Genomic DNA, 14,810 nt, shown 5'->3' on the forward strand with positions numbered 1-14,810 from the left:
GTGATGAGCTGTGCTGCTTTTACGCCAAACATAACGTCTTGCATTGTTGCCAAAAAGTTCGATTTTGGTCTCATCGGACCAGAACACATTCTTCCACATGTTTGATGTGTCTCCCAGGTGGCTTGTGGCAAACTTTAAACAACACTTTTATTGGATATATTTAAGAAATGGCTTCCTTCTTGACACTCTTCCACAAAGGCCAGATTTCATTTCATTTCATTTCATTTCATTTGATTGTTGTCCTACGGACAGATTCTCCCACCTCAGCTGTAGACCTCCGCAGTTCATCCAGAGTGATCATGTGCCTCTTGGCTGCATCTCTGATCAGTTTTCTCCTTGTATGAGCTGAAAGTTTAGGAGGACGGCCCGATCTTGGTAGATTTGCAGTGGTCTGATTCTCCTTCCATTTCAATATTATTTTTGCACAGTGCTCCTTGGGACGTTGAAAGCTTGGGAAATCTTTTTGTATCCAAATCCAGCTTTAAACTTCTCCAGTATCTCAGACCTGCCTGGTGTGTTCCTCGTTCTTCATGATGCTCTCTGCACTTTAAAAAGACCTCTGAGACTATCACAGAGCAGGTGCATTTATACAGAGACTTGATTACACATAGGCGGATTCCATTTATTATCGTTTGTCATTTAGATCAACATTGAATCATTCAGAGGTCCTCACTGAACTTCTGGACAGAGTATGCTGCACTGAAAGTAAAGGGGCTGAATCATTTTGCACACCCACTTTTCGTTTTTATTTAAGAAAGTTTAAAATATCCAATAAAGTGTGTTCTACTTAATAATTGTGTCCCACTTATTGTTGATGCTTCACAAGAAATTACAGTTTTATATCTTGATGTTTGAAGTCTGAAATGTGGCAAAAGGTCCCAAAGTTCAAGGGGGCCAAATAGTTTTTGTCAAATTCTCTGTTTAAGCAAAACTAAAGTTTGTTTCCATATGAAAAAATTAAACATTACATATCAGTTGCAGTTCATTTTTCAATAAATATTGACTTTGGCCTGTGACATTACTCATTTTGGCCCACTATGAATTTAAGTTTGACCCCCCTGGTCTAGACTATACTTTGTATTTATTTTGCAAACTCATTTGAATAGTAAAAAAGTGTGACTTTTTATGGAAAACACACTATTGTCTGGGAAACCCCAAACTGTAGTTATATACTGTACACACACATATACATTAAAAAGTCAGCTTACATTTGTTACTATTCTACTTTTTTTAAGGGGTTAATATACCAATTCAAATATCGTACCCATGTTTATTCAGTAAAGTGTTAAAAGTATTCTTTTTTTTTGCATTGAAGCTGTCATTTCCAGTTGGAAATTATGCCAGAAGCTTGTTTATTCATTTTATTAAAATGTGTGTCTTCACTCCAGTAATATTTTAAAAAGAAATGAAGCATAGCAAGTCATTTTGGTTTGTTAGTTTTTTCCTTCACTTCTGGATCGTTTTTCGCATCCCCCGCGCATTCTAGAAAATAAAAGACGAGGGGAAATTCATCTGCATCGTGTTTTCTGCGGACGGTGTACGTGATGGAGCGAGGCTGTCACGTCAACATCGCCATGTTGGACGACATGGGGGTCAACGGGCTAGTGGGTTCAAAAATTGCCGTGGAGGCACCCCGGGGCTCAATCGTCAGCTTCCACAAGGTCGGCTACAAATTGCAAGTCAAGAGCCGCTTCACCTGCAAAAGTGCCACCGGTACTCGACAGATTCTGCAGGACCTCAAGTTAGTAGGCTTTTTTTGGGGGTGGGGATGTGATTCACAGGCTCTATTTTGGTATTGATTATGAAACTGTATTTTTTGCCCTATAAGGCCCACCTAAAAACTCAACATTTTCCAGGAATTTAAACGTGTGACGGCCAGTGTTCCCTTTAAGCTGTGCGCGTGCACAATTGCGCACTGCTCGCACATTCTTAGCGCACAGGAAAATCTAGCCAGCGCACAATAATTAGGGCTCAAAATTACGAATTAAGAAGCGACTCAAATTAAAGTGACAGTGCATGAAGGTAAAAATACACGGGTTGCCCCGACGTTGTGTCCTAAATGCGGTATTTTGAAGTCGAGTCGAAGGAGAACGAAGTTGAGTAAAGTTAGTAGAGTTTGTCGAGAACCGGCTTCTTTGGCTCGGCTCACTAAAAGGAACCGGCTCTTTCGGGTCCTAAATTATGCACAAAATGACTTAAAATAAGGGGGGAATAGAACAAAAACGAAAAGAAAATACCAAAATGAAAAAGTAGTGAAAAGCTGAGAAAAAAAAGAAACAAAAGGAAGAGAAAAAAGAAGGAAAAATTTAGAAAAAAGCCAGAAAAAAAGAAAAGAAAGAAATATAGGAAAAAAGTAAATAGAGAACAAAAACAAAAAAAGTAACAGCTCGGAAAAAATAAACACAATGAGATTTTTTTTAAAGGAATTAAAAAAAAAGTAGAAAAAAAAAACACGGAAAAGAGAAGAAAAAGTTTGTGTTGCATTCAAATAATTTCCATTTATATCAAGTGAATCTTGTTGCCAACATTGTACTTCCATGTTTGACGGCGTATAAGTCGGTGTGCCATGTATGAAATGCATACAATATAGGTGTGTATTACTATACTGGAACCAAATAGAGTCAATCTAGGTATGCGTTACCATATAAGGTTTCACGGTAATACGATATTTGAGCAATGATTTTGCAATGATTGATTAAATCAAGAAACATTGCTGACCTTATTTTGCAAAATGTTGTTTGCAGCCGGAATAGATTCAAAGTAGTTGCACGTTACCAATCACAGACAACAAGGCCGTAGATCACCGGTGTCAAACAGGCGGCCCGCGGGCCAGATCAGGCCCGCTAAGGGATTGAATCCGGCCCGCGAGACAACACTCAGGGAAGCGTAAGAGAGAAACAAGCTGCAGGTTGAAATATCAACTTGATGTTCCCAAAGCCAGGTGCCTCTCACAAAGACTCTGTACTTGTATTTATTTCTCTCTCTCTCTCTCTCTCTCTCTTTTCCACCCCTTTTCTCCCACTCTGTGTCTTTCACTCTCTGTGTCTCTCTTTTTCTGTTGTTGCTCTTTGTCTCTTTCTCTCTATATATTTTTTAACCTCTTTTGCTTTATGCTTTAACTTCCTTTTTTCCTCTTCTCTCTTTCTCTCTCCATACCCTTCGCACTTTCTTTTCTCTTTTCTCTCCTTCTGTCTTTCTATTTCTCTTTAGATTTCTTTCATCCTCTCCCTTTCTTTTCCCCCCTCTCTCATGACTTTTTATCTTTTGTTTCTATCACTCTGTACCTCTCTCTTTTTCTTTCTTTGTTCCACCCTCTCTCCTTTTCCCTCCCCCTCTTCTCTTTAGTTCTTTATCTCTCTTTTTCTTTCTCTTTAATCTACTAGTCTGGCCCCCGACAGAATGTTTGTTCTAAGGTGTGGCCCCCGAGTTAAAATGAGTTTGACACCCCTGCCTTAGATGATGAGACCTTTTCATTCTCACATTCTCTTCTTTCGGGTGGATGCTGGGTGACCTCTCACAGCGCCACACAGCGTTAGTGGCAGAAAGAAGCACAGCAATAATGTCCTGTACTCGGAAAAAGGTGCACACAATAGAAAACCTTACAAAAGCTTACAGGAATGTCCGGATTTTTTTCGACATCCCGAAAAAAATAGAAGTATATCTTATACGACTAATCACACACATTTGAACACAAACTAAAGAAATTGTAGTTTTATAATGAAAAGAAAACACAAACTAAAACCTTTCTTGCTTAGCATAACATCGTCATAATCAGTCTTTTCCCCTACTTCGTGATTAATGCTGATGACAGCAAGGCCAGTGAGACGTTCCTGAGACATAGTTGACCTTAGGTACAACTTTATCAACTTCAATTTTGAGAAGCTCCTCTCCAATTGAGCCACCGTGACTGGCAGAGTGAGTGCAGTCCAAAAGGTAAGGGGTAGATCTCAGTAAGATCCTTATCATGTATCAAGGAGGCTCATCGTTTTGATGGCAGGTCAGGGAAGCTCTTGATTTCCAACACAAGCAGTTTGTGAGACTGTTCTCAATCCGAGCGCCCTTCAAAGGAGAGTGTGGTGCCTAGTGCCTTGTATTGTTCTTCCAGCTATTTGTCTTCAAGACTTGGGAAACAAATCAAAAATCCAAAATTTGTTGTCCCACATTTTCAAATGGGGCAGCACGGCGCAGTGGTTAGCGCGTGTGCGGCACAGTTCTAAGGTCTTGGGAACCTCCTTTGTGGGTTCAAATCCAGCTACCGGACTTCCTATGCGGAGTTTGTATGTTCTCCCCGTGCTTGCGTGGGTTTCCTCCAGGCACTCCGGTTTCCTCCCACATTCCAAAAACATGCATGTCAGGTAAATTGGCCGGTCCAAATTGTCCCTAGGTGTGAATGAGCGAGCGAGTTGTCTGTCCCTGTGTGCCCTGCGACTGGCTGGCAACCAGTTCAGGGTGTCCCCTGTCCACTGCCCGATGATTGCTCGGATGGGCTCAAGCACCCCCGCGACCTTACTGAGGATAAGCGGTGCAGCTAATGAGATGAGACATTTTCAAATGTGGAAAACCTCTTGTGTATGTATGGCTGCATCAACAACATATACATACAATATTGGAAAATTCTATTTGTAATTTTATAAGTGCATCACTAAATGGTTCATCATGGTCTTCATACACAAAGTGGTTCTTTGTGAACCTCAGTCTTTTTCTTAAGAACAGCCTCCACATTTATTTTTTTACAAATATCTTTGTCTGCCATCTGTGCTGCCACAGAGCAACTCGCTCTGTATGTTTTGAGATCTTAGATAGATAGATAGATAGATGTGGGCTTTTACTCCCTCGGGTGGAGTTAAAGAGCCTCATAGCATGAGGAAGAAATGATCTGTCTGTGAAACAAGACTGTGACAGCAGTCTGTCGCTGAAGCTGTTCTTCCGTTTGGAGATGATGCTGTGTAGTGGATGTGATGCATTGTCCATGATTGACCGCAGCTTTTTCAGTACCCGTCTCTCAGCTACTGTTGTCAGGCTGTCCAGCTCTGTGCCCACAACAGAGCTCGCTTTCCTCACCAGTTTACCAGTTTGCTCTGTCTTTAAAAGACTAAAGTGTATGCTTTGAGACTGTATGAGTTTGCTGACATCCTGTATAGAATGTCAGATATATGTCTGATAGAATGTCAGACCAAACAACCATGCAGATGTTAAAGCGTTACGACACGACTTCCTCAGACAAAGTCTGGGCCTCAGTCCTTATAACAGGGTCTTTGGTGTTGTCTCTCACCTCGATTAAAGAATCACTCACGGCAGCTCCCTGGTATCTAGCGTGCCCAATGCTCTTGATCTTGCTCTCCCACTTTGTTTCTGCCTGCATGTTTAAGGTGATGTCAGGTGGCAACTTAGTGGCTCTTCTGCGAACCAGCTCAGTTTAAATCCTGTCATTCAAATGTGAGGGGCACTTATCAAGGTCTGGTGACAGAACCTCAGCAGTGTGGCTAATTTGGCTATCAGCTCCAGGCATTCCTATCAGTCAGCATAGTAGCACATTAGTCAGAGCAAATAACAGTTGAACAAAGGTAACTCATACGCCTACTAGGAAATTATTCAAAAAAGTTCATCAAATTTTATGTTAAATTCAGGTCGTTTGACCCTAGAAATACCTCCTTTAAACAAACACACAGACACACATACACACACAGATGCAAATCCTACCTCAAGGCTCATTCTGGCGAGAACTAGAGAGATATTTGTGTAGTAGAACTAACTGCAGATGATAGCGTCTCATCATCAAGGGTGAAGACCATTTAAAGGGAGGCCAGCATAGCCGGTGATGTAGATGGCAGCTCCTCCTTGTCCTGTGTAGCAGTACAGGTAGATGGCACATCCTTCTGACCAGTGATAGACGGTTTTCCAAAATCATTCAAAAGTGGCCCTGAAATTGCGATTGAAATTATCATCATGGGCAGCAGTGGCATAGGAGGTAGAGCGCTCGTCTTGGGATCAAGAGATCGCAGGTTCGAATCCCGGCTCCTCCTTGTTACATGTCGAAGTGTCCTTGGGTAAGACACTGAACCCCTAATACCCCCAATAAGGAGGTTAGCGCCTTACATGGCTGGACGGCCACTATTGGGAAATATGAAGCACACTGTAAAGCGCTTTGGGAAGTCTTGACTTTAGAAGCGCTATTTAAATGCAGATCGTTTCATTTCATCAAAAAGCATAGCCTTCAGTATTCAAATGGATACAAAATAATACCTCCATGAATTGCACATTACAACATGCCCTTACATGCTAAATGTTTGTCATCAGCCTGTTAATTCAAGGTCATGAAACCGAATTGTAGCACATAGCAAATGTTTGTTGTTTAAACTGATTATATGAACATTCTATAGAATAATACAGGGCCAGAGGCCGAACGATAACTCTATCTATCTCATACCTGTCAACCTGGACGGTTTTGCAATACAAAGTACGTTTTTTAGGCATTTTAAGACAAGTACGATGTACAAGGAAATCTGTACGGAAAAACGCAAATTTATCCGGTATACAGTACACCGACTGTCACGAAACGGCAAATCATTTAAGTCAAAGGAGTTCGCCGCGGAAGCCTCTATCTCAGTATGGTTTTTTTCATTGCAAACGAAGCGGGCAGTTTGATGCGACTGTGCGCATCTGTCTGCCGCCTGGGGATTTCCCATCATGCATCATTCCGAAAAAAAAATGTGGTGTACGATTGTTTTGTATTTTTTACGGGAAAAAACAACAGTTTGTACGGGCATGGAGCCGTGGAAGTTGACAGGTATGCGATCTACCTTGGTCATATCCCTCGAATGGGGTGACCGACAGCAAGACAAATACATACAATAACAAAGAAAATAAAAAAGGGAAAAAAAAAGGGAAAAAACACACACAAAGATTTTTGGACCATGGCCTACCCAAATGCCCAAACACCCAAACAAGTTAAGCACCTCGGCACCTAAGTTAGTCATGCTTTCGTCCCTCCAGATGAAACGGGACACAAGAAAGCGGCCGTGTCACTCGGGTCAGGTTGACAGCTTTCACTGGTTTACCCCTGCCGCATCATACAGGTGCCCTGCCCATCCCTTAGAACGCGTCTAAACATCCCACTATCCTTTTACAATACCTATCCACTCATTCCTATCACCAACTAGAGCTCTTCAACGTTAACTCAAATAATGGAAATAAATATCAACGAAAATCTAGCTGTCAGTCCATCAACCAAGTTTTGTAGCAAAGCACAATTAAAAGGTGAAATGAGATTGCGTGTTAACCGGGTGAAAACTGAATTAGTATTGTATAAACAAAAAGAGCAAAATAGCAAGAAGGCCATCAAACATATACGTCAAAATTACGCTCAGCCCTTAATTAATGACATGGATACCGACCGTCTGTAATCTTATAAATAAAACTAGTTGCAAACCTTTGTTCTTTGCTTGTTTCTCCTCTTTTTTTTCTAAATTGGGCTCTGGATACCTTGGTACGTTTTCTTTTCTATCCATCTATCCATTATCTGCACCACTTATCCTCAGTAGGGTCGCGGGGGTGCTGGAGACCATTCCAGCCAACACCCTGAACTGGTTGCCCGCCAGTCACAGGGCACTCGCTCATTCCCACCTAGGGACAATTCAAATCGGCTGATTGAACTGAAATGCATGTATTTGGAATGTGGGAGGAAACAAGAGTTCCCGGAGGAAACCCACAAAAGCACGGTAAGAACATGCAAACTCCACAGGCTGGTAGCTGGATTTGATCCCATGACCTCAGAACTGTGCCGCGAACATGTCATTGTAAAAATGCCGCCCTGGGTGGCTGCCCACTCGCCTGTGCATAAAACCACCACTGGGCCCCTGTGTCCCTGGCACGAAAATGTCTGCATGTATATCCATTTTTAACTGCATATAAGAAAATGTTTTTTTTTCTAATGCATTGCCGAGTTAACAGATCAGTCAAATGTTTTACCAATGTCAATTATTCATTTATTTGAATGAAAGTGAAAACTATGGATTGATAACAACAAACCTAAATCAAGTTTTTTTGTGGTGCAGCGGCATCATGGGGCCTGGCCTAAACGCAATTCTTGGACCAACTGGGAGTGGAAAATCATCGTGAGTCTAAATGAATGTGAATAAAAACTTGAATAGATGTCTCCATGTGTGTTTGATGTTTTTTTTTCATGTTTGCAAAGATTATTGGATATTCTGTCTGCGAGGAAGGATCCGAGTGGCCTTGAAGGGGAAGTTTTAATCGACGGGGCACCACAGGCACCAAATTTTAGGTGTCTGTCAGGCTATGTGGTCCAGGTAATTTTGTTTTGTCTTTATGTATATATGAGACATTTGAGCAGCTGCTCCAATTTGATCAAACTGAAACAATTTCATCCATAGCTAAATGAACTTGACACAGTTCATATTAAGGGACAGTGAGTATTATTTAACGCCTCCTAGTGGTAAAAAAAAAAAACCAACCTTTCGTTCATCAAAGAAAACAATATTGATTTAAATAATAAGAATAAATGCATGAACCATCATGTAAAAGTGTATTTTTTTTAAATACTCCTAGGTCGAAAATGTGCATTTACTTAACACATCATGAGCCTCACTCTGTCAGGATCAGAACGGAGAAAGGACCCACTTGTGTTATGTTTCTCTCAGTTTTATTGGAAGAATGGAAAGGGTTGCACCCACGATCCGGTGATCGCTGGGCGCGGGAAGCAGGTCCCTCTGAACGAGGAAGTTGGACTTCCGTGGCGAGTGATGGCTGTGTCGGGAACGGAAAAAGGGCTCAGTCGCGGGGACAGGAGAGCAAAAACGTGGTCGGGGTCAGAAACGAGTTGTAAGCCAGGAGAGGAGAGGAGACGTGGTCAGGATCAAAAACGGGTCGAAGCCGGGGAACAGATGGGAGCAATAACAGGTGGGAGTCAGGGACGAAAAAGGCTTGCCTAGTGTGAACTAAGGTTCGCAAACGGGCTGACAACAGGTGACAGAAAGGAGTGGGTTTAAATAGGGACAGGGAGCCAATCAGCCATTCTTCCACGGCAGTTGGCGCCAAAGGAGCGGCCACAGGCGCATCATCATTGGATTTGTTTTTCTGTTTAAAAAGACTTGTATTTTTGTTAGACCTATCCTCTCTTGTCCATTTTGGCTCTAATCTGGATCGTCTCGGTCGCTTGTTGCAGAAGACGTCATCATAGATTGCTGATAATGTTGCATCATCTGGCTTGTTGTCAGTATATATGTGCCACGTTGTGTTTGTAAGATTTGTTATTACGTAACACGGGAATTACAACCATTAATAAGGGGAGCAATTGGCCTAGGTTGACAAGTTTATAATACACATTATCACTTTAAGGAACATAACTTCCACAAAACTACAGCCCATGAGTGTAACTAACCCGTTTTTGGGGTCGCTTGAGCATCCCAAAGTTCAACCTGAGCACCCCCAAAAATAATAGTATTTATTTAAAACTCTATTTTCCTTAATAAAGGACAGGGTATAACCTAATTATGATGAAAAGAGGTAGAGAAAAAAAAATAAAAAGTAGAACAATACAAAAATGTGAACAACGCAGCGTGGGAATACTCTCCTGCCTTGAAATATGTTCCATGCTTCTTCCTCGGTATGTGTACTCTATTAGAAATAAATGAATAAAAACTGGACATGGCGTAGTCATAGTTTTTCTGCTAAACACAAAGTGTAATGTGATGTTCAAAAATAGGAGTTGACACTCCTGAACCGTGTTCAATGATCCTAAATCACTCATAGGAACAGTTTGTAATGTTTAGTGCCTCCAAGTTAACTATTCATAGGACGAGAAGATTGTATTTCTTTTGCATCCATAAAATCCATACCGAGTAGTTGCCGGCATGTTTGACTGGTATGTTGCTTCAACGCTGAGGTCCTTCGGCACTGGTTTTCGTTCGCATGAGATAATATTTAGCCATCTAGTGGTCAATTACACAACATAGTTTTAAGTAAAAGTAAAGGAAAAATTAACCGGACAGACACTCTGCGTCCTCAGGACCCCCTAATCTCTGTTCCTAAAATATGCTCCGGACAGACCTCTTTTGTCAAATTTAGCAGTTACTATACAATATTTCAAAATAAAAGAAACCCAATAAAATATAGTTTGGGTCTTACAAAATACCAATAAAGAAAAAGCAGATTTCCTATCTCTCGTCCTGTCAGATTGTGTTCCTAACCGAGGGTATTGGCATCCACACATTTCGTGAAAGTGTAAATGTCAGGACCACTTGCGTGACGTTTGCCACAAGTTTTTTTGAAATAGAGAGGAAGGGCTGTGCCCACGATCCGGTATTCGCTGGGAGCTGGAAGCAAGTCGCTCTCGTACTAGGATTGTGATCCGAACACGGGAGTGGAACTTCCGTAGCGAGCGATGGCGGTGTCAGGGGCGGAAAACTGGTCGTTAGCCCGGACTGGGAGAGCGAGATGTGGTCGTGGACGGAAACGTGTCGTAAGTCAGAACGAGAGAGTAGACAGAGACGGGAACTAAAAGGGGTCGTAAGCAGACGTGGTCAGGATCCAAACAGACGGACTGACAACAGGGGGTTGATAGGACTGGGTTCAAATAGTTACAGGGAGCTTATGAGAACCCGCGGCGGTTGGCGCCAAATGATTCACATCGGTAATCATGACAGTAAAAACAATAGACACGTATGTATAGTGATACTTTCAGGTTTTAAACAAAAAAAAATGAATTTTTTCATGAAAAGTACTATAACTTTTTCATTTGTAATTAATTTTTGGTACACATTTCAATCTCAATATGGTTATCTATTATATTAACCGATATAGCATGCTAGCACTAACGAGCAAAACATAGGCACGATACAAACTGTAAAAAAAAGTAATTAAAGTCACTTTTTGGTTCTTTAAACGTTTACTTAACCTCTCCCAGGATGATGTAATCATGGGTACGCTAACTGTGAGGGAGAATCTCCGATTCTCGGCAGCCTTGCGTCTGCCCAACAGCGTGTCGGAGCGTGAAAAGGAAGCCCGTGTCAATCACCTCATCGCTGAACTCGGCCTTGTCAAAGTAGCCGACAGCAAGGTAAACGATGGAGGACATTAGTTTGGAGAGGGGGATTTCTCCCTAAGAAATATCTGTTTTCCAGGTGGGGACGGAAATGACTCGCGGCATTTCGGGGGGCGAGAGGAAGCGGACCAACATTGGGATGGAGTTGATTATTGATCCCCCCGTGCTCTTCTTGGATGAGCCAACCACGGGTCTGGACGCCAGCACGGCTAACTCTGTCTTGCTTTTGCTACGAAGGTTTATAAACCCTAAATCTTTGCGACAATTAATCTATTTTGAAATCCAAAATCCCCAAATTTTGAAGTGAAATAAGAAAGAACTTTAACACTGAATAAATACAGTGATACACTGCTGTTCCTGACTGCATGTCACATGTCATATATATCTAGGGTTGGGTAGGGTTACTTTAACTGGATTACTTTCAATTACTTTTCCAATACCAAATATGCTAATAAAACACAAAAGAAACTAAATATGAATACAATTATGACTCAGAACACGTGGTAAGCTTTCTCTCCTGGCTTTGATCTCTTTGATCTCCGACAAAACTAACATAAAATGCAACAGAAACAAAATGAAAATAAATCCAAACAACTTGCCAACATCATTTTTGCCGTTCTATGTACTCCAAGCCCGCACAAAATTTAGTAATTTTATTCACATTTAGTTTCTTCTGTCTTTTATTAGCATATTTGGTGTTGGAGTAATCCAAAAGTAATTGAAAGTAATCCAGTTAAAGTAACCCTACCCAACCCTGTATATATCTCTTTAAAATGTATATGTCTGCCTAGGTAATCCGTTGAGCTATATAGTAAGCATTTAAAACACATATTGCTTCTCTGTATATCTATATATCTATATATATATATATATATATATATATATATATATATATATATATATATATATATAAACTAAACAGATCTATCAAAATCTAGCTGTCAGTCCATCAACCAAGCTATGTAATCCTTTGAGCTATCTAGCTAGTATTTTAAAATGTACTGATGTTTGTGGCTCCAGGATGGCCAATCAAGGGAGGACCATCATTATGTCCATCCACCAGCCTCGCTACTCCATCTACAGACTCTTTGACTCTCTCACTTTACTGGTTGGAGGCAAGATGGTGTACCACGGTCCTGCCGAAAACACATTGGACTACTTCACAAATATTGGTGATCACTTGAGCCTTACTTTTTTTAACTTGAAAAGGTTTGCTTTAATTTATTAAATTCTGAATAAAACATTTCAGTGGACATCAAATCCTCCTAAACTTTAAAAAAACGAACAACTTCAACTGAAGGAAAGTTTACTCTTCCCACTGAATGTAATATATTCCTCATTTAGCCAAATGCAAGAAAAATAAGCCATTCTGGCCACTGGGATTCCTCTGGGGTCAATTTTGGCACCCCTGTCATTCAGCCAATACACAGATAGTCTGTCTGACTGCTGCTATTTAGATACAAAATCAAAGGGTAAATGGACCCAGCCCTGACTGTCTGAAGAAACATTTTATAACATCACCACTTTAGTCTTGAACTTCATCTTTCAGGATATTCTTGTGAGCCACACAACAACCCAGCTGATTTTTTCCTAGATGTGATCAACGGCGACCTCCCAGCCAACCACCTGTCAAAAGGTAGCCTTTCTGAAGGTGATTCTGTCGCATTACATTTCCACATTTCCAATTTATGTTCAAGTATCCCTATAAATTATCACTGTTCTCTAATCCAGTCCAGTGTTTTCCTCCATTTTAAAAATCAAAAGTGTCTGTCTCCTGCTTTAGATCAGGACCTGGAGAACGTTAGCATCTCCAGACAGAGCATGGAGGAGCGCCTGGTAGAAGAATACAAGAACAGTAACTACTGCGGGAACATTTCGGCCCAGTTGGAACGCATCGCCCGTGACAAGCTTACTTCTCCGCCGCACGCCTACCGCACCGTCAGCTATAACACTTCCGTTGGCAACCAGCTTCGTTGGGTGCTTCACAGACAATTCAAGGACCTCATTCTGAATCCTCAGTTGTCCGCTTCACAGGTACACAAAATAATGAACTATCCTGTTTTGTATCACCCTTTTTGAAACACTCAACTCAGTGTATGTTCACATACAGGCAATAATCTGAGTGGAAACAGATATTATGGGTATTCTGATGATAGAAAGCCGTGTAAACCTGCACAGAACTCAAATTAAGGTCCGACTGTGAGCATTCCGAATGTAACGGTTAGGTTCGGCCTTTCATTTTAGATTATTCATGTCTGTACAGACATTTGAGTAATCCGAATACTCAACCGGGATATTTATATTCTTCCAAGCAATGTGGGACTTCCTGTACAGAGACAAAAAATACACGTTAACTCCGGGTTACTCACTCAAAAAAGCATCAAGTGTATTAGTGGACTTCTCTGGGATGTTTCCATTTTATTTTCTGCTTTTAGCAAACCACATATGAGCATATCGAATTGAATTGTCTTTATTGTCATTGATAACAACGTAGTGCAACGTGTCTCAAACACAAGCAATTTTGTTAGCAAGAAGATAAGAGTTCAGTATTATACAAATCTGTATAAATTCATAGCTTATTTTTACAATAGTAAATGTTTATAGATTATCCTTTAGAATTTGATGGCGATGTGGTCAGCTGATGAGAAGAGAATCTGAAACTCGGTACAAAAAGTTAGCGGACACCAGGGCAGAAAACTCTGAAAAGTTGCCTGCCCAGCCATAAAGTTGCCTGCCCCATTTTTCACAACTTGAAATACAATAAGACGACTAATTACAAAAAAACCGTTGTTGCAAAGTATTAAAGATTGATTATCAGAATATATAACAGAACAACACTTTAAATTTAATTTTATTATAAATCTACTTATAATATTCATTGTAAGTATATGACATCGCAATTTTCCATCTGCCATCCGTATGTACCTGTATTTACTCATCTTCATTCATGCAATGTTTGCGTTGTGTCGTCTGCTACAAGTCACGTGAACTCCTCTTTCCACGATGCTTTTAATTCACGTTTACGTTTTGGAGCGTCATCAATTTTGTTAGCTTCTTACGAATCTTTCTTCTGGGGCTGAGGTTTTGGCTCAATTCCTAACCACTTATCCATTTTTCTTGTGTTCTCTGTGCGTCTACTTTAGAAAATGATATGCAAATGCATGACCTTATAACGCTCGGGAAAGTCTGGAAGCACGAAGTTATTCGATGCCGGCTTCTGATTGGCTGCCGAGTATGTAAATTGCCTCACGAACCGAAATTCCGAAATTTCCAAACCGAACGAAGCTTTCGAAATCGGAATACAGCAAACGTTTGAGTTGAAAAAAAATATATATATATAAAACAAAAATAAAAGATTTTTTTTTAATTTTATTTTATTTTTTATTTTTTTAAAGTTCTCGGCCACCCGAGTAGAGACGTTGTGTAAGTTGTACGCCCGACGTACAAGTTGCACACCCCGGGCGTCCGGGCAGACCTTATTTCAAACCCTGAGAATACATACAGTAATTACAGGTAGAATACAGGTACATCTTACATTTTATACCTAGATGGGATGTTTTTTACTTCAGCCACTGTTCATACTTTGCTTGTCCGTGAGTGTGTGTAAAATATCCTCACCAGAACATGCAGCTTTTTTACAGAAAAAGAATCTGTGAATGTCCATGCTTATTCCGGGAGGTTGACCACAGTCATAGTTTACACACACGCAACAATTAAGCTTGGCTGATCATTGAAGCATTTGATTCAA

The 14,810-nt window shown here is 40.8% G+C and overlaps 1 protein-coding gene across 1 annotated transcript in view; it reads left to right on the forward strand.

The window, feature by feature from the left end:
- Positions 1-1,507: 1,507 nt before the first annotated feature.
- abcg2d (ATP binding cassette subfamily G member 2 (JR blood group)) overlaps positions 1,508-14,810 on the forward strand; it is a 28,437-nt gene continuing 15,134 nt past the window's right edge. The window contains exons 1-7 of the mRNA XM_088341812.1: positions 1,508-1,741; positions 8,055-8,114; positions 8,195-8,309; positions 10,925-11,077; positions 11,142-11,299; positions 12,083-12,234; positions 12,612-13,096. Coding sequence (XP_088197938.1) covers positions 1,545-1,741; positions 8,055-8,114; positions 8,195-8,309; positions 10,925-11,077; positions 11,142-11,299; positions 12,083-12,234; positions 12,612-13,096 — 1,320 coding nt within the window. The 5' untranslated portion in view covers positions 1,508-1,544. The remainder of the gene's footprint in view (positions 1,742-8,054; positions 8,115-8,194; positions 8,310-10,924; positions 11,078-11,141; positions 11,300-12,082; positions 12,235-12,611; positions 13,097-14,810) is intronic.

The sequence above is a fragment of the Urocampus carinirostris genome, chromosome 8 (assembly GCF_059441175.1).
Source record: "Urocampus carinirostris isolate Australia breed hairy pipefish chromosome 8, RoL_Ucar_1.0, whole genome shotgun sequence".
Taxonomy (NCBI): Eukaryota; Metazoa; Chordata; class Actinopteri; order Syngnathiformes; family Syngnathidae; genus Urocampus; species Urocampus carinirostris.